At 35.9% G+C, this 21,939-nt stretch overlaps 1 protein-coding gene across 1 annotated transcript in view; it reads left to right on the forward strand.

Annotated features, from left to right (window-relative positions):
• Positions 1-19,400: 19,400 nt before the first annotated feature.
• Positions 19,401-21,939, forward strand: part of LOC115212150 (pre-mRNA-splicing factor SYF1) — a 43,777-nt gene continuing 41,238 nt past the window's right edge. Inside the window, exon 1 of the mRNA XM_029780993.2 lies at positions 19,401-19,540. Coding sequence (XP_029636853.1) covers positions 19,508-19,540 — 33 coding nt within the window. The 5' untranslated portion in view covers positions 19,401-19,507. The remainder of the gene's footprint in view (positions 19,541-21,939) is intronic.

Here is a 21,939-nt window from a genome sequence, read left to right on the forward strand (position 1 = left end):
TCAATCAAATATACAGCGCGATGCTTGAAACAGAACGATATGCAACTTCAGAGGAATTTTCAGTGGGAGCACTACTTACAGAGTCATCTTGACTTTTGAGAGTTGGATAAGAAGAATGTGAAAAGTTGGAAGACACTCTTGGAACGAGGTTAGAAGGCTATGTTACAATATGGAAGCCGGTAAAGCTTGTAGACGGTATGATGCATCAAAGTATCGTTTGCGTTTCTCGTGTTTTGCCTTGCAGGCGTTGTAGTGGTGAGTAGAAGCCTTCAGTTTTGTAGACATCTTCCTCCAGCAACTGTTAGCACTGTCCTACTGTAGATGAATTATTTTGAGATTTCGGGATAAAGGGCTTCAAAGAGATCTAAAAGAACAGATCTTCGAAGAAATTTTATTCATCTATTTAGCTATTTCGGCTAACTCGAAAGTGAAGTACATATGCTATCAGGGTAGTTATAAATTTAATGGATCTTTGACCGGTTAGTTTAACTAACTTGAAAGTATTAGAAGGGATGCTACATGTCATCTTGTAGCTTGAAGTAACTGGAAAAGTTTTTTTGTTTGTTTGGGTTTTTTTCACGTAACTGCATAGTATATATAGTAGTGAAACTAGAAATGTGCACAAAGAAAATTTAGAAACCGCTTTGTTGGTGGTTTGCTGCGTGAAGTTGAAACCCCTAGCTTTACGAAAGCCGTCCTGGTGGTCATAGAAGAAGGAAAGAGACATGAAGTAATGAAAAAGTGATTGTTTCCGCCACTAATGGGACACATAGTAAAGCGCTTCCAAAAAGGAGAGAAAATCCAACAGGGAAAAGGAAAAATTGAAGTGTGGCGAAGTTATGAGCAAACTTTCTGATGTTAAGACTTCGTTGTCATGCAGTGTACAATAACTTCGTTGATCCAACCGTCACCAAAATGAGACTATGGCTAGAAATCACAGATATAAAAGTGAGGTGAAATGGCCATTGAACTTACGGTGCTGCTCACACCTCTAGTCTAGTATTATTTTCTCGTTTTGCTTCCCGCGGTTTTATATATATATATGTGTGTGTTTTAATTAACAATCTGCGCAGTGTCATTTCTAACAACACACACGTCTAGTCACCTATATTTGTCAAAATCCCAATACGAAAGCATACACTACAAATACAACGATGATATGGAATGTACTGTGCAGTAGGGAATGTGTTAGATATGTTGATTGGTTAAGCAACTGTCAGAAGACTCGTCAGAGAAAGAATGGTGATGGCCGAGTAAAATCTGGGTTCGATGGCAAGAAAGAGTTGAAAGTGTTTGGAAAGTCATAGTATGGAGGTAGGTGAAAATACTAACAGGTGCTTTCATTTCGGAATAACAAACGATTTGATCACTGTGCTAACTGTATCACCATGGGACGAGACAAAGAGATGAACAATGAAGTACACAAATATCGTTAACTACAAAAAGAGATTGGGAAATGTGTATCTCTAATGGAGAACCAGAGACAGTTGAACAATAGCTGTGGTTAGATGTGTGCAGAAAGTGGTAGAGAGCAGATGAATTAGGAAAACTAGGAGATTTCGTTGTTTATAAATATCCAGATGGGAAAGAGTCACTAACTTTCAGAGTGTGGAATATAGAGTGAAACTGAATAAAGGAATGCAGGTTATGTCTTTGAGAAAGGCGATAAATATCTATATCTCAAGGAGAAATAAATAATTTTATGGAAGGGGAAATAGGAAGATGTGTTTATATCCATTCCAAGCAGTTTTAGAGATGAATTGGAATTTATTTTAAACTGAGACATAAAATCTGAAGTTTTAGTGTAAAATAATCTCTTAGAGAGAAGCATGTTCGCGCAGGTAAAAATACCCAAACACGAGGTAGAAGTAAGTGATACTCTATTTAGATAATCTCGCAAGCATAGCTAACGCAAGCAACAGGTTTATTTACTTTTTCACGTATTTCTATTAATATTACTAGTGTTCAGGTAAACATTATATGTAATACAGCTGTTAAATCTTTAGACTGTTTTGAGTCTATAACTTCGGTGTTAAGATGACAAAACATATTTCACTTGACAAATATAAATATGTGTAGGTGTGTGTATATAGATATGCATGGTTTGGAAGAAGAAAATGTGTGTGTATATATAGACAGATGTGCGTAGGAGAGAGAAGGTATGTATGTGTGTATGTATGTATGTATGTATGTATGTATGTATGTATGTATGTATGTATGTATGTATGTGTGTGTGTGTGTGTGTGTGTATGTATGTATGTATGTATGTATGTATGTATGTATGTATGTATGTATGTAGCCCAAACATTGATCCTAGAATTGTGACTCCTCCAAAATTCCATTCCCACCCACTTTGTAGCAGCTGTTTGCTACTGTTTTACACCAACCAGGCCATCCTGATTGAGCAGGCACATGATCAAAAGTGTTTCAGTCGTGACCATCTCGTCTTCTTGTATATTTATGACTACATCGTTTAATATATCCCATTTTTTTTTTTTTTTTTAATCGATAGATGTGATTTCAGGGGGATTTGACAATTGCTTTCAGCAAGTCGAACCACAACATAGGGGCTTGGGGCTTCTTTTCCATTTTCCCCTGCCAGATGTTGATCCTCAGATGTTCAAACTAAACATCAGTCTAATCGATTTCACCACTCTGGAAGTATGACCTTTACAGGTCATACTCTAACTCTTTTCCTATCTCAAACAGTATGTGTACATGGGTATGTCTGTGCGCATGCGCTTGTATGTATGTATGTATGTATGTATGTATGTATGTATGTATGTATGTATGTATGTATGTATCAGATGTTGCATAAACCAGAAACTCTTTCTTAAAGAATGTGTTCGGTCACATACTTTACAACATTTTATTCCACGTGCACACACATAATAAACACCCATAATTACATTACACACACGTACAGGTCTATGGGGAGAAGAGAAAATATGCACACACACACACACACACACACATACACACACACACACGCACACACACATACACATACACAGCTATATCATTGCTTAAAAATATAGCGTTTGTTATTTGCCTCTGCTTATTGACAAATCAACGTTACGTTTCAGTCGACCTTGCCTTTGTCATTCACTCTTTCAATCTGGCTGCTGTTGTTATGTCTCTATGTCATTATGGTTTTTGTTTTGTTTTTTGTTGTGTTTTTTTATGGTTCCAAGTTAGCCTATCTATCATCTATCATTGGTATTATATGTACGAAGTGTATACTTCATTTACTGTCTATATAACACAATGTTATTCTATTAATATTTTCACATATCATCACCAGATAACTTTTTAAAAAAACTTCCTTGGAATGCACTTCGTTTATATTAGCAATGTATTGTTTAGATTCACATTTCACAGTCGTATGAATCAATGTGTTTCTTAGTAGCACTGCAGATTTTTCACATTTTTAAGACTATCCCACAATGTTTTCATTTTTAACCTTCATTCTACATATGACCTTGCTTGCGTATGCAATGATATCTATTGCTAATAGAAATGGAATTTTTAAAATGTTTTCTACTTAGTTTATTATACTTTCTTTTTCAAATTATCTTTTCCGACTTAACTATCTGTTACACTCGTTCGTTTTAAGTAGGTGTTGATGCATCAATTTCGAATATCTGATAGTTTGTTTGGCAACAGAGAAAATTTCTTTTCTTTTTCTTATTTTTTCCTTTTATATATATATATATATATATATGTGTGTGTGTATATATCATTCTATGACCACCCCTCGTTCGTCACAAATAACATTTTTCTGTGCAATTCCTAACTTCTTATATATATATGTATATAAGTTGATGTTGGTCATTGTTATGTTGTTCTTAAGAGAGAGTAGTTTGATTATAGGGAGATTAGTCTATAATCTCTAGTCGATCGGACGGTTGCGTATTTTGAGGTTAAAATAACATAAATTATTCAACTGATATTTTTATAACAATAATATCTATTTCTGTGTTCTTTTTTGGAAGCGAATAAGGCAAACTGGAACTTCCCTTTCAGTTTCAAAAACTAGCCTTCGTCTTCTTTTTAGTTTCGCAAATGAATGATATCAATGGGGACAATGTTCAAACAATAAGAATTTTAAGCAAAAGAAGACAATACTGATAACACAATATTGATTTTAAACAGATCGATACTTGACCACAATAATTAATTGTAAAATAAAGGGATTTTAGAATGTAGGCAGCAAATGTATTTAAATAAATAAACAATCAGGGAACATATTTCCCAGAACATCATCAATCACAATATTTTCAGATGCTCAACGATTACTATATTCTTAAGTATCCTTGCTCCATCACCATTCAAATTTTTTCGAGTAACTATTGAAAAGTTCTTCAGATGTACCATGTAGGCGCTTCAATTTGTTTCTTAGAAAGGATTTAATATCATGTGTATCAGCGCATGATAGAAGGATTGGCGAAATTTTTCTGGGGTTAAAATTCTTGTGGTAATAATTCACTTCCATTATACGAATACCTGTAGAGCATACTATTGAGTATTATGTTTATAATATTGAGTACTATGTTTACCCTTCTCTCTGGTTCTTCTCCAAAGAAACTTTCATTTGCATCTCCGTAAACCATACTTCTTGTAACCTTCTTTCTCTTGGCCTTTTGCATACATTTTGGTAGACATATTTTGTTTCATCCACATCCGCTGTAAGACATTCATCAATGTATGCATTGAGTTCACCGACAACAACCTGATAATTCTGAATCCATTAACAAACACACGTCTTTCATGAATATACACAATCCAGGGTGGAATGAGACGTCAGTCAATCTGGCACTGTCCGAGGACCTGGAGCTCTAAGGGGTCCGCACTCTACAAGTTAACTCTACTGATATCAATGCTAAGTAGCCCGGTAATCAGTTATGCCCTAGGGCCCTTAATACTCTCAGTCTGCCCCTGCACCAATCTGTAACTGTGCTGGGATTTTTTTTTTTCAATTTGCATCCTTCGATAACACTGTAGAACACGATTTTTGTCCTTGAGTAGCAACTGTTATTTCCTATTCGCTTACCCTTAGAAAGTATGAAAAATGGCTGATATTTCCTTCAAACTTTGCTTTTGTTACATTTATTCAAACTCCGAAGAATCTCTCTCAAACACAAAGCTACGATGCTCCTCCACTACTCTCATAATCAAAGATGTACATATTGTCAGCCACTAAGGGACATGCTCAAGTGGTTATAGTCAAGTAATTGACAAGTAAACCTGTGACATTAAGCAGAATATTTGCTATAACAATAGTTTTGCTTTAGTAACTCAGCGCTCAATCTGTTTGAAATGCAATGGAAAATAAGTCGGTTTCAAAACATTGAAACGAAAGCAAAGTTTGAAGGGAACAATAGTCATTTCCTTTGATTTCTAGATAGAAGCAAATAGGAAATAACACTTACAGACCAACAAGAAAAAAAGTTAAAATTTTGTCACACAGTGTAATTTTTACTGAATTAGTATCAGTGCACCAAAAATATATTTACATGGAAATTACGTCAAAGAAATGATTGAGTAGTAAACTTCTTAAATAAGTGATCTTTAAAGAAAATAGAACTCTTATAAAACATTATCACAGCTAATAATGCAACTAGTAATGCATTACCTTTAACTCGCTATAAGAGGACGCGCAATTTCAGGGCACTTGCTAACTGCCTATTGCTTACGCTATAATGTTGTGTATAAATGCACTGTTACCACCTCACAGACCCATTCCGTCAGAGTTCACATTGGTGGCACGATTGATTTTTAGTGTCGTTACCTTTCACAAGTAGTGCTAGAAAGCAATCTACCTCTCTTACCTCCCACATCCACCGCCTCAAAGCTGAGGACATAACCTATAACTTGTCCTGGCCCAAAGTTTGTGGTGGAACTTTGTATATGGGAAATAGCCGACACTGTCAATTATGTTGCGGGGACTCACTCACAGTATTACGCCAAAATGAGATCTCCCTACTTAATCGCTTCTTTGCCGTCATTTCCATGCGCAGACTTTGAGTTCTACAAAATTTTTTCTCCTTTCCATTAATCATTATAATTCAATCGTAAGAACTAACCTCCCTTTATTCTTTTTCTACCATATCGTCACTCTGTCACCCTTCTTCATCTCGTTTTTATAACCTTCTTTCTACTGAACACTACTCATATATATATATATATATATATATATATATATATATATGCACTTATTTTAATTTATTTGTCACATTACTCTTTTCTACGAGTAAAAATTAGTATGTATTACTTTCTTAATGTCGAAATCGGAGTCTCATATCGTCTGAACTATTAATAATGGACGATCTAGTTGGTCACAGTTACACTGATTTATCGATTTGTAGATAGTGTAAATAAAACCAATGTCAAATGTTATCCGGCAGTCTTTTAATTTATATATAATTATTTTGGAATCTTTAGATGAAAAGGAAAAAAGTCGAAAAAATATCCGTGAGAAAACTGGGAGAACCGGCACTTTTCAAACGAAGTCCATTGAAATATTTGTTCTGCATAAAGTTACTGTTAACTGTGTGATTTCTCTAACCGTCAGACATTTAATAGTGATTAGTTAGTTGGAAACCTGTAATCAACGACTATATGGTTCCCATCTGCTATATCAAGGCTGACCTAAGGCTACACAATAACAACACCTTTACCAAATGGGTATGCAATAAAAAAAAAATCTGTTTACAAAAAGAACATTAGGATCTGTATTAATGTACATTAAGAGCAGCAGACAAGCGTTGCTAGGAGCGCTGAATTTGAACTTCGTGTTACGTTGATAACAGATATAGAACTCACATAGTAGAACTATTGAGAATGCTGGAATGAAAGAATGAGTGGGTGGTGTTGCAATTAATATGCTTTTTGAAAACGTCAGATGTAAGGAACTGCTTCTTTTTATAATCTGCAGCTTTGATAGTTTTGTACTATTCCAGAGAGCTAAATAAACTCTTTCGTATCTTTTATTGTTTATTCATGTATGCAAACTTAGTTTTACTCCGCAATTCGTTATCGGTCATTGTTCTTTTGCCAGCTATTCGATGTTACATTTTTTTCCCAGACATATACAATGTGATCCTCTCTAACTCTTTAAATATAAACCCGCCTGTAACTATATTTAAATTGAACTCGATTAATTAAGAAGCTCCGTTATCTTTGATAGTAACTGAACAAAATATGTTATTAAGAGAAATATTTCTGCAAAGGTCACTACTTTCAAATAGGCTACAATATTATAGGAGGCCAGCTAGCAGAATCGTTAGCACGCCGAGCGAAATACTTAGTGGCGTTTCGTCTGTTTTCATGTTCTGAGTTCAAATTCCACCGAAGCCGACTTTGCTTTTCATCCTTTGGAGGTTGATAAAATGAGTATCAGTTGAACACTGGCGTCAATGCAAGTGACTTACCTCTCCCCCGAAATTGCTGGCCTTGTGCTAATATTAAGAAATACACAATTCATGAACAGATGGACAAAGTAAATTTGCATTTGCTTTAGTTTCTCTAGAAATTACGTTTTCATTTTCACTTCTCCATATGTCAATTCGTCTGTGGTAGATTCCTCCTGTGTAGATTGTTATACCTGCTAAAAAGATAATAGGAAACATTCCAAAATCTAGACTACTTTCCAAATACAACCTAATTTGAAATATTTAACTATATATCGCCCCTGTAGCAAAACATGTTCACGAAATTTAATCAGAGGCGGACCCAAGGGAAACCTGAGGGGCATGTGCCCCCCCTCCTCATCAAGAAAAGTACGCTCTTCTGTATAATGTTATTACGTCTTTTTCTCCTAGAATTGTATTCCCTTCTGACCTTGTGCCCTCCCTTCGAAAAATTCCAGGAACTGTGCCTGTTAATGATGCTAAAAGTGCAATTTTTACAAAACTATTGTTGATATTACTGCTGTTTAGTCCTAGTAGAAGTATGATACAGCAGGTAAAAGCTCAAATGCTTTCCCTCTTTAGTTTTAAGTGTCTACCGTCTTTTTAAGAAGGTAGGGAGTGATTTGTAGGATATTTGGCTGTTCTTTCTTGCAGGTCTACGAGAACTGAATCTGTACCTTCAGTGTTCAGTGGTTCCAGCTAAATTCAAATCCTGCCATGGTCAACTTAGCCGTTTCTATTGGGACGACTTAATCGACTAACCGCACCCACCAAAAAATCCTGGCCTCGTGCCTACGCAAGAAATTATCATTATCTACAAATTCCGAAGAAGCCAGCCTATGAAATGTACCAAAGTGAAATTAAATCTCTACAAATTAGGAAACGTTGCTGATACACAGAGCAAACTATCTGCTGAAAGTATATACATATAGATTTACGAGAGTAGGCAGCAGGTGGAAAATGTAAATAACACCACCAGAGCTGTTACTTTCTATATACTCCAACCAGCTGACTAGTCTAACAGTTAGTCAGTTGCTGCCAACGCAAAGAAACTAATCGCTAATACAAAAAGAGTGCAGCACTATTTTCACAGAGAATTTTCTCGACTACATCCTTACCTCTCTATTCTTTTTCCTTTTGTTTTTTTGTTGGTTTTTTTTGTTGGTTTTTTTTTTTGTTGTTGTTCTGGGGATTTTTTTTTACTTCATCTCTTAGTTCCTCACCGCTTTCTAATAAGAAAGATTATTTTGATAAGGCCTATATTTCAGAAAATAGGTATTAAGAAGTAATGAAATTCATGCTTTTACACACACGCACGCAGGGGTGGCGCGTACACTCACTCACAAGTACACATACGCACACACATACATACATACATACATACATACATACATACATACATACATACATACATACATAAGGCGACTCACATGTATACATGAATGTGAAGTAGGTAACTAATTAATCAAGACTATACCTGTAATGAGTAGAGGTAAATATTATTAAACAGTCAGTAACTAAACTAAAAAGAGTAAAATCGACAGCTGAAAATAAGATTATATGTATACGCGCATACACACACACACACACACACACACACACACACACAAACAAACACACATACACATACGAGCGCACGCACTCACACACACACACACATACACACATACACACACAAACACACACACACAGAGTTTAAATCATCATTTATTTATTTCCACATTATCATTTTCCTATACAACTGAATTTTTACCAAGAATTTTAACTTTGTTGATGAGAAGGTTAAGAAATACAAAATTGGTCACTGAGGATTTTGATCCTTCAATGAGAGGATAAAGAATGAAGTAATTTAATCAGTATTGCATCAGTATTTTTTCTGCTTACTTATTCTGTGCAATGAATATACTAGATGACCCCGTGCCGTCAAAAATGACGGCAAATTGTAGTATTTTATATATAGATATGGATGGTAATTCAAATTAATGCACTTACCAATGTTCACAAACGTTCACATACTTCCCTTGTACACGCACACACATACACACATATACTCATACAGAGTTGAAACGCTGTTTGATTTTTCTTTTCAGCGTTGAATGTTCACCATCCCACTTCCAGTTTGATATCACCCCTTCCTTCGTTTTTCATCAATCACCCTTTCCTTTCTCATTCATATGTTGTGACGGAGAAAGACACAGAAGTATTATTATAGTAGATTATATTCTACCGACTAGCATATGCCTAATGTATAATTCCCTCTTTGATAGGGTATTTCTATATTGGAATCCATAATTCAGAAAAGAGAAAATTAAAGTAGACACATCAACAACACCCCCGAACACTATTACAACACCGTGCTGAAAACGCTATTCCTTTTATTCAATCCAAGTAAACATATAAAAAATGCACTTATACATACAAAGCGATGTAGTAATAGGAGCTGAATGTGATGTGCTGAGAAATTCACCATTAATGGTAAGAGTAAAGGAACATCAACTGTCACCTTCTAACCAAGTCCACTTTGCTCACCACTTCTGAAGCCATCGTCAGATTCTTCGAGCCTACAGAGCCATCAAGAGAGCAGCTACATTGACACTCAACCTGCTAGATTAGCAATCAAATCTCCCTCAAATTACACTATCATCCTAGAAAAGGACATGTTGAATTATATTGTCTTTGGCTCCTTGCACATTGGGTAAAGAAGGAATGGTCATAACAGGGATGTCTTTGATCAGGGTAAACCTAAAGCTCTAACAGGGCTCAACCACACTAGATGTACAGAAATAGAATGCGGGTGTTGAAAACGCAACATACAACTCTTCATATGTTTAACGCTGCATGTGCTTTAAGGTCCTTAATTAGGCGGAGAGGTTATATTTGGAATAATGAATCTGCTGTCCGTACTTAGTTGTATGACCGACTACTTTATGTGCAACAAGGACTGCTCGCTCAGGACTAACTTGGAGTCATAAAATAACAGCGCATTCCGTAATTCGTTCTAATCATAGCGCATGGTAAGTAATTTTGAGGGAAGGAGGAAATCGGTTCCATCGACCCAATGCTCGACTGGTATGTGTTTTATAGTTACCGAAAGGATGAAAGACAAAGTTGACTCAGTAGCATTTGAACTCAGAATGTAAAACCAGAAGAAATGCTGCTGAGCATTCTGTCCGATGCGCTAACGTTTCTGCCAGTTGGTTGGGGGCGGGCGGAAGTCTTGCCCATGGAAATCACGCTAATAGTAAAGAATAAAGAAATTGTTATTATGAATATGATTATATAACCTACAATATTTAAAGACTTTAAAGACTCCGCCGGTTACGACGACGAGGGTCCCAGCTGATACGATCAACGGAACAGCTTGCTCGTGAAATTAACGTGCAAATGGCTGAGCATTCCACAGACACGTGTACCCTTAACGTAGTTCTCGGGGATAATCAGCGTGACACAGAGAGTGACAAGGCTGACCCTTTGAAATACAAGTACAACTCATTTTTGCCAGCTGAGTGGACTGGAGCAACGTGAAATAAAGTGTCTTGCTCAAGGACACAACGCGTCGCCGGGAATCGAACTCACAACCTTACGATCATGAGCCGAATGCCCTAACCACTAAGCCACGCGCCCTCACAACCTACAATATAATCAATACCTGAATCTCCAAGGAAATTTATAGGAAAACGAATAGACACGTCAAGATCAAAAACTAATAAACGAAAGTGCATGTTTTGTTAAAAAATTAAGCATAAAATCCTGTATCGTAAAATTTTATTTTACAACAAAATTCAAATATTTGTTTTTATGCCGACTAATTGTGCAGTTTTTGTGTATATTTGATGGTTGCCAGCGATATTTTTCACATTTAAATATATTTCAAGAATTTTCTTTATTTAAGAAAGCAGAGTATTGCAAAAATAATTGTGCGTAATGAGTTAAAAACTACTACGTTTTGCCACGTCTGTTTACATCATTTATGAAAAGCAAACTTAACCGCTTATTTCAACATACGCAATACAAAATTTGAATTCTTGCCATTGCATCAATTTTCAATATTTATAACGCCTGCGTAGTTTTAGTTACCGTATTTCACTGATTATATGGCTCACTTTCTCACCACCCAAAAATCTCCAAGTAAATCAGTTTTATAAAACATAGGTCAGGGTTTAAGTCACTGACAAATGGTGGTTCAAGAAAAACCTACCAAACTTGAAATGTGTCTTATAATCTCATGCATTTTATAAACCCTCAAATATTATGGTTTACTTAGTTCAATGTCTCAGAAAGATCAAAATTTTTTTCTAATTAGAAATTTTTACTCAAAGCTTAGACTAAGTTTGATGAATTAATTTTTTCCGTATGAACATACTGCGTATTCCATACTTGCTTTACTGAGTAGATCTAATTGCGATCAAAAAACATGCCCTGAATTATTATAGTATCTGCTAAAAATCAGATTCAGATTAACTTTTCTCCTCACCGCATACCTTGAAGTCACTACTTTTCTTTTTCTGGTAAAACGATAAGAGTTACCATGGAGTGTAGTAAGTGGTTGCCACGATAAAGAAAGGATGAAAGGTACGAGATGATACTAGTGGAGTTGAGTTCAGGTTGCGTGTAATGAATACACAACACTCGTGAATAATTAACAGAATTTTATTTTATAGCACAAATAATTCTCATACTGGTCGTGAATTAAAAATTACAACAAAGCTTACACACGGGAAAGAATATTATGTAGCTCTTACAAATAGTTGATTTAAAAGGTTCTGTAATTAAGCTGCCAAGACAAGAGAAAATATACACACTGGGTTCATGCTGGCGAACTGTAGCTTCAAAATCTAGGTTGAGTGAGAGTCCTGATGACGACTGTTAAAAGCAGCAAAATGAGTATGTGGTTACCTTAGCTGCGGGCAGCAACAAGCTGACGTCTGGCGCTCGAAACGTGCCTATTTATAGGCTTTGTTTGGAGACTATTCTGGAGGTTTCTAGAATGACGCATCACGTGATGTCTGGTTGCTGATTGGTCCATAACTCGTCCGATCACATGAATTGGCTGTTACTAAGCCGTGATTTTAACTTGGCAGTTCGTCGATTCAGTTTCAAACCTTGCTATAGCTCTCCTGTGTGACCCCTCTGTCCGGCATTCGCCATGATAGATTGCTAGCCACCAAACCTTTTCTTGTTTTCTCTCTGTTTATTTCTGTATTCCTTTCTGTTGGAGAGCGTAAGCTCGAAACGTAAAAGACTTTCTCACTTCCCGAGTGTTAAACTAATACATTTGTTTGTTGTTTACACACACTCGTCTTCGTCTTTTGGGGTTTTTTGGAGGAGTGTAAATTCTTGCTATAGAAATCTTGGTAAAAGAAACTTGTAGTGCCTTGAGTCAACAAAAAGTAATACAAGTACTTCCAACTTTGGATTATGATAGAACATGAGTTTGACGCTTCGGGCAATTGCCATTTTTCTTTGGAAAGCGAGAAATATTCTTAACGCTAAACTGCAAAATTTAGAACGAGGAAAATATATATATATATATATATATATATATATATATATATATATATATATATATATATATAGAAAGATGAATAATCTTGTTGTAGATTAATCAAAAGTTTAACCGATACCTTGGTAGCAAAAATCACAGCAGAAGAAAGCACGGTTGGAGATAAAACCATTTGGTGTTGCAACCGTGCGTTGGTGCGGATAATTGAATTTTAATATTATTAGTGAATTGAAGAAATGGAGTTGAACGAAGATTGAACAGAATTCCTTTTATTGCATTCTACACATGTTTCAAAAGCCACAATTTTCCAAATTCTGATTGAATAAGGATACCATATTGTGGCTTTCTCTTCAGGAAAAAAATAGGAATTCCGTTGGCAGAACAAAACAGAACAGAGGCGCAGCAAAGCAATTTGAACGAGGCGGCTCTTTAAGTGACTCAAGGCACTACAAGTTTCTTTTACCAAGATTTCTATAGCAAGAATTTACACTCCTCCAAAAAACCCCAAAAGACGAAGACGAGTGTGTAAACAACAAACAAATGTATTAGTTTAACACTCGGGAAGTGAGAAAGTCTTTTACGTTTCGAGCTTACGCTCTCCAACAGAAAGGAATACAGAAATAAACGGAGAGAAAACAAGAAAAGGTTTGGTGGCTAGCAATCTATCATGGCGAATGCCGGACAGAGGGGTCACACAGGAGAGCTATAGCAAGGTTTGAAACTGAATCGACAAACTGCCAAGTTAAAATCACGGCTTAGTAACAGCCAATTCATGTGATCGGACGAGTTATGGATATCTTCAACGCACCCACCACCCGATTTCAACGTACATTGATAATCAGTTCAGCCATGGGCTCTTAAAGAGCCGCCTCGTTCAAATTGCTTTGCTGCGCCTCTGTTCTGTTTTGTTCTGCCAACGGAATTCCTATTTTTTTCCTGAAGAGAAAGCCACAATATGGTATCCTTATTCAATCAGAATTTGGAAAATTGTGGCTTTTGAAACATGTGTAGAATGCAATAAAAGGAATTCTGTTCAATCTTCGTTCAACTCCATTTCTTCAATTCACTAATAATATTATATATATATATATATATATTCTAACTCAGTGTTTATCCAGCTTTGTGCAGAGCTTTTTTGTTTTAATTGGAGAAAAGATGATTCTGACATTCATGTTTGAACCAAATTTGTGGCGCAAAAGAGCTACAGTTGGAGCAGAAATCTAGTTATGGACGTATATTACATTCATTTGACGCGAAACTGTATGGTGGTGTTTATTAGTTCGTTAAACGAAAAGTTGCAGTGCATCATTGATTTGTCTGCAAAGCGGTTCTTTTCCTTTTGAACGGCACTATATAACATAATTTCTAGGTAACTAAAAAGTTTTAAACTTCGTATACTTGTAGAATGTGTTTATAAAACATTCATTTTCTCTTGGCTTTATAGAGAAAATTCTATAGTTTGTAAGATATTTCGTCTGTCTGCTGTCACAGTAATACCTCCCTATGCGGCACCATGTTGTTGCTGAAACAACTTACAATGCCATCCGCAAAAAAGACTGTCCTGAAATAAACTTAGAAAATCTCTGTATTATGGAATACATTCATAAACACCAACTCAAGGAATACTGGTGGAATATTTCCATCAAAACTTCTGTCAAATGTAAGCATAACAGGCTGGATATTATTGCTTGGGATAGAGAAGCAAAGGTATGTACCACCATAGAGGTTAACTGCCCTGCAGATATAAGTATCTTTTTGAAAATCAAAGTAAAAGAGGATATCTATTCATACCAATAATAATTGGAGTACTAGGTTTTGTTAGTAAACGCTTAAAGGAGAATCTGAATAGAGAAATTGGCCGGCTGATTCGTACATTACAAGTCCTATCTATGAGTAGAACAGTAAAAAATATGCAAGACTTTTCTCAATTTCCAAATGTGAATTTGTCTGTGTTAACTACATCCCAAAGATGGAAATTTGTATCTTTGTTGGAAACCGGCTCCCTCCTCTGTGGAAGATTTATAATAATAAAAAATATATAAGAGACTCATATATGCATACATACATATGTGTGCGCGTGCGCGTGTGTGTGTGAGTGTGTGTGCACGTGTATGTATACACACACACACAAACACACAAACAAACAAACACACACACACACACACACACACACACACACACGCTCACACATGCTTATGAAAAAAAACTTATAGACGCCCTTTGAAGTACTGTCTCGATCAAAGAAAAGATTATTGTAATTATCAAGTCTGAGACACAGGACGATAACGAGAGGATAATAAAGGAGCTTGTTACAATATCTATAGGCTTTTTATGATCTCCCCTACAGTGAAGATAATTACGTATAAAATTACAAAAAATTTTTTTTTAGTAAATGGTAATTATCCAACGAACGGAATTTTGTCTGCTAATCGAAAACAATGTCCGGAAAATCCGTGGCCACATCCTCATGTTTCGTTCAGTTAGTTCTGATTTTTAATTGTGTGAAATTGAAGCATTTAACTATAAAGAACAATTATTGGCACGTTTCTTTTACAAGTGTTCGCATAACATCAGATAATTAGCAATGGCTGCTTCACCCACTACTTAATTTATCTGAAGCTTACATCTTCTGTACCGTCTAGTCGTCTCAGTTCTTACAAGCGGTATCAATTTTCTGTGAGAAAGAATTCTTATCACATAAACTTGAGATGCGATATTTCACACAATTCTCTTTATATATAGTCTATAAATAAATACATTATAAACGTCAAAGACTTAGGGTACTATTAGCAGTAATATCAGTTATTAAGGATTTCTTACATTGGCACAGAGCCATAATTTGTTGCTGAAAAGTATCGATTTTATTGCATCACTGATGCTTATTTTTTATATGCCACCAAAACAGAAGAAAAGTAAAACTTACAGGAGGTGTCACTAAAAATAAAACAAAAGAAAGCATAATGTATTTAGTGTGGTAATCCCAGTTTCTGCCATTCTTCACCCGGTAGTAGCACTAAATGAACTCATAAACACATCAGCTCAGAAAACCAGTACGTTAAGCATGCCTATATAACTTGGAACAAAATTGAACATGCTAAGAAGACAGGAAAGACCTTCATGTTATCTGGTTTGACCAGGCAAATGTTTATCGATTAGCCTACCGAGTGCTGACCCACAGAACATTTTCTTTTTCATATTGCTACAAATGAAGCGACTTCAGTGATATCTTGAATGAAAATTATGCATTTTGCTTTGATGACAAGAACTTTAAGACCAGCTAGAAATCTCTGGAGACAGACATCAAAATGAGGTGTGCTATCTTTCGATAAAGCTTTGAAATTGGCAATGGGAGGTGTACGAAGGTACTATGAGAAAAGAAGATCGGAGAACACTGGGTCTTGCAACTGTTGCGTGTTTTTACGAATGACAATACCGTCACAGTGGAAACAAGAAACAAATCAAAACCTCTCAGAAAAGTTAATTCAACTGCGGTTGAATTAATTTTTCTGTTAATGTCAACTGCATTCCACAGCAAATAAAAAAGGCCATAATGTAAGAACATGTTAGAAAATGCCACTTTGAAACTGGAGGAGAACTGAGTCTAACTGATAAGGGAGAATGTAATTAAGAACCATAGCTGTATCTACGCAGTATACTAAAGTATGCCAAGAAAGGTATGTGATTGAGACTAACTGCGGTTTGGTAGGTAAGTTTAAGGTGTGACCATATCAACACGACTATTTGCTGAGCCTCTTGGAATGACTAAGCGGTCATTCCAAGTGCATGAAATAGTATTAACAAGAGTAGAAAGAATTCAAATGTATGGCAAGTTCCTTTGAAAGTGGCTTAATTTCCCGCCATTCATTGCAAAACTTCAGCTACTTTTAACAGCACTGGTGAAAGAGTTTAAAGTAGCAAAATCTCACTGCTTCTTGGTATTACGAAATTCGGTGGATCCCATTAATCGTGCAGAAAGGAAATGGAGCGTGAGCAAAACTGTTGAGATTATAGAAACTATTCTGACGAATAGGCGGCGAGCTGGCAGAAACGTTAGCACGCCGGGCGAAATGTTTAGCGGTATTCTGCCGAGGTCGACTTGGCCTTTCATCCCTTCGGAGTCAATTAAATAAGTACTAGTTACGCATTGGGGTCGATATAATCGACTTAATCCGTTTGTCCGTCCTTGTTTGTCCTCTCAGTGTTTAGCCCCTTGTGGGTAGTAAAGAAATAGGTATTTCGTCTGCCGTTATGTTCTGAGTTCAAATTCCGCCGAGGTCGACTTTGCCTTTTATCCTTTCAGGGTCGATAAATTATGTACCAGTTACGCACTGGGGTTGATGTAATCGACTTAATCCCTTTGTCCTTGTTTGTCCCCTCTATGTTTAGCCTCTTGTGGGTAATAAAGAAATAAGAAACTATTCTGACGATGGAAAAGGCGATAAGCGAGGTGCAAGGTACATAGGTTGGGTCGGGATAGTTACGGAACAAATATGTGCACTGACAGTACACTCTGAAGAGCAAACGCAGAACCCCGTGGACAAACTCTCAAAGGCCTGTCAGCAATTTAGCCTGATTATCAGTCTGAAGAAGATTCAAGTAATTGGTCAAAATGTCAAGTACGCCCACACCATCACCTATCTCGGCTCTACCATCGCTAATGATCTCTCCCTGGACCCTGAGATCAACAGGCGAATCGAACAAGCTTCCTCCACATTTGCCAGGCTCACAAAGAGAGTCTGAGAAAACAAAGAAAACTGGCTACAAAAACAAAAATTGTTGTCTATAAGGCGTGCGTCCTTAGTACGTTACTTTATGACAGTGAGACATGGAGCCTCTACTCTAGATAGGAGCGGCGTTTCAACGTTTTTCACCTCAGTTTAAGACGCATCTTGGACATCAAGTGGACCGACCACATCACCAACACCGAAGTCTTCAACCGAACCAAGATACCCAGCATACACATCTTATTCCAGCAGCGTCGTTTGCGCTGGCTCGGTCATGTTCATCGCATGCCAGACGGAAGGATCCCAACAGACCTCTTGTATGGGGAATTGGCTACCAGCACAAGAGCCCGATGATGACGTCATCTTCGTTTCAAAGATGTTTGTAAGAGAGACATGAAGTCGCTTGATCTGGACGTCCTGAGATAGGCGGAGGTTGCAAATGATCGCCCACACTGGAGGCAAATACTGAAAAAAGGAATGAAGAGAACGGAAGATAAATAGATACTCGCCATCAAATAAAAGCGCACTCGACTGAAGGAAAACTCATCAGCACCGGCAGAGAGCTCCTTCAAATGCAGTCGCTGTATGCGTGACTGCCACTCCCGTGTGGGCCAGTACAGCCACAACAGGCGCTATACCACCATCAGCAGCTGACACGATTTCTTGGGGCGCAGTTCCATGGCCTCTCGAGACCGACGGATATCTACTACTAGGGATGAGAAAAAGTGGCTAAATATCTAATTCGAATTAAAATGGGCTGGAGAGACAAACCCGAATTTTTAATTAAATATGTAATGCAAACAAGGCTGTGTAGCTAAGAATCAGGCTTTGCAGCCACGTGAATTTGGGTTCTGTCCCCTTGTGCGACACTTTGAGCAAGTGTAAGTGCCTCCTTTTATAGACCCGGATAGACCAATACTTTGTGAGTGTATTTGGTGGGCGGAAACTGTGTGGAATCTCGTCGTGTGTGTGTGTGTGTGTGTGTGTGTGCGCGCGTGCGTGTTTATTTGCAATACCACTACTGCTTGACATCTGGTGTTGGTTTGTTAACATCCCCCGTAACTTAGTGGTTCGGCAAAAGAGCCGATAGAATAAGTACTAGACTTCAAAAAAATAATAATACTGGAGTCGATTTGTTCGACTAAACCCTCCACGGCGGTGGCTCAGCATAGCCGTAATCCAGTGATTGAAACAAGTAAAAGATTAAAATTCTATATTTCATTTTCAGAGTTGCTCTTTTTCTTTATCTTTTATATATATATATTTAGAATTTGGTCATTTTAAAAAATTATCATTTTCATAACTAAAGATGAAAATTTGATTGGCGTCTCTAGATATTTCGTCCACCACCACTAGTTATTCTATCGTGTTTATAAACACAGTAATTATCTTTGGTAGAAACGGTAGTGTGCCTAATATAATACGTAATTAATGCTTTTATCCGTCTACTTTCTGTACTCAAGTTTCAAGCAGTAATTTTGCCATCAATTCAGAAGTACGTATAAAACTTTCAGAAAATTAGCCTTGTGCCTAGTGGAAAGAAATCAGCTGCAGAACTAAAAAAATGAGGGAAATTCTAAAATCTGGAATTCGGCAGCTCAAAGTGCAGAAAATTTCAAGCCAAAGAAAAGTAAATATTCTCAGAATATCATCGTTTTTAGAGAGAAAAAATAGAGGTTATTTTACGGTTATCAGATACTTGCATATTATATTACTTGTTAAGAAATTACTTTTAATGCTAATTTTTTATTTCGTTTCAGTGTATTTCAGCGAGTTTTATAATAACTCTAACTAATTTCTAAAATGGCTGCCTGCTAGAGGATTTTATTAAAATGTTTTTAACGATTTAATTGGTATAAAGAAGCAATATGCCGACATCTGTATTAAAAGATATATATTTTGTAAGTATGAATAATTAAATTAACATTATTCAGTATTTATCTAATCTTGAATACATTAATTTTAAAAACTTTTATTTCTTTTATAATAATTTGCCGAAGAATTTACTCGACTTCTATTTCCTTTCTGTTTCCCAATATTGTATATTGAACTTTCTAAATTAAATGAAACATAATAACTTTATTTATTTCATTGCAATAATGTTATTATAAAATTCCCTGTCATTTATCCATGTGAGCATATTTACGTGCTTTTCAATTTTCGCTCCATTCCGGCTTACCTTATGAATAATCTCCCTTGTGTTTTGAAATATTTCTTAACTTTAATATTACTACATTTTTTTCATTAAAAACCGTACAAATGTTCCTCATCTGTTTAATAAAAAAGATTCCAAGGGCAACTTTATTTAGTAAATAACTTATTTACATAGGGTGCTCGTAGTTTCTTTTATTTTGTTTATAATAAACAAGACTACAATAGTTACGAGAGAACCGGGTTAGATCCACAGTATTACACAAGTGCGTCGAGTCTCTGAAGTCAAATCCCACTTGGATCGCTTAATTTTTCAGTTTTGCACTTGTTACAGAAACTACTCCACAGATTTCTAACAACTTGTTTTTCTGCCTCGAATGATTAAGCTCAATTGAAGAAAATATAACTCAATCTAATAAAAATGTCAAAGTTCAAACATGTGCTCGACTCTCCAGTGACAATAGAATATTGGAAATGTTTCATGTATTTTCTTTAGTTTGGGTTTAAAGGAGTGAGTTGATAGGGAAATTTCTATCAGATCACATCCCACAGTTGTTCCTGCTTCCACAAAGGTGTCAGATTTCCCTCAAATCAAATCGTACTGTCTTAAATAAGCGAATACATTCCATAATGTAGTCTTATATATATATATATATCCTTAAAAACGGGATGGCCACGACTGGAATCCCTTTGATCATAGGTTTGCTAAATCAGATCTGATCTCAGTCTAAGCAAGAACATTGATTAGAGTTTTAAAACAATGCATTTGATGAATTTATACATCGATTTCTAAGGGGAAAAACCCTTGTTGTAATAAGGAATAATTGACTATACTCTGTTTTTTTTTTTTAGCTTTGCTAACTACTTTAAATTAATCTATCTTTTAAAAAATATTAAATGAAGTTATTGATGTAACATGTATATTACAAATAGATTAACATTTAAATGATCTAATATCAAGATTGCATATTATAGTTTCTCCTGTCACTCCTAACATTTTATAAAGTTTTTTTTACTAGGGTGCTAATGACGCTATTTTGTGTCCAAATACTCAGTTTTAACAAACCATGAGTGATTCTGCAATAATTTCACCCAACAAATGTTTCTATTAAATAGTGGCTACTGCCTTTGCCAGTTATTTTAAACTTGTGATCATCTCTATTCTAAACTTATATTGCATATAAGAAAAAAGTTATTTTTTGTTTCTATACACAGTTGCAATACTTTATAACCTGTTCAAAAAATTATAAAGCTTTTACTTTTCAGTAAATAAAAATGTATTATATTAGTATTTGATTTATAATTAAATACAGTTTCGTTAATTGACATACACTCACAAATGAATCTCTAGACCACATGTACTTTTTCTTTACTCTCACTTTTTACTGCTAAATGCTACTACAGAGATCTCTGCTCCTTAGAACTCCCTGGTCTTGTGCCATTTTTGCTCAGGCACTTGAGATTCACTCTTCTCTCATCCTCTTGTCACCCATACTGTGTCCACACCTCCAGGTCCTGCACTAGCCACTATGCCTAGTCATTGCTCCTTAGGATATCATTCCTCTGGAATTCCTTCCCTGAACATGTTTCTCCTGTATGCTTCAGTTTGCATTTATTCAAGAGGGGCATTTAGCCCAACCATCTCACAACCCTTTCCTTTAAATCAAGCCAAAAAGAAAAAATTATCTGCCACAATAAGGTCTTGTTGACATAGAACAGCTTGCTTCAAATATAAATAAGTTACCATTTTTGATTCTGAAAGAAATAAAATTAGCTGCAGTAATCCACATCTCATTTTACATAGGTTAAACCATAAAAATTAGATTAGATATCTCTTTAGAATTTCTTTAAGATAACAAAATATGTAAAAGCTGTCTGTTGAAGGGTGAAGTTTGTTTTATCTTACAAATATGTGATACTACACTTAAGATATCCAATTTCATTCACCTGTGAATGTAGTCCACCAACTGCTTGCATCACTGAAAGAAAAGTTACTAAATCATTATGTAGATAATTCTAATTTGAACATTTTATTCAAATATTGGAATAGGATATTATTTTAACTTCATATTTGTTCTAATACTAACCTCTCTCTCTCCCTCTCTCTCTCTCTCTCTCTCTCTCTCTTTCATACATGCCCACAATAGAT

Source organism: Octopus sinensis, linkage group LG1, assembly GCF_006345805.1.
Source record: "Octopus sinensis linkage group LG1, ASM634580v1, whole genome shotgun sequence".
NCBI classification, from domain to species: domain Eukaryota; kingdom Metazoa; phylum Mollusca; class Cephalopoda; order Octopoda; family Octopodidae; genus Octopus; species Octopus sinensis.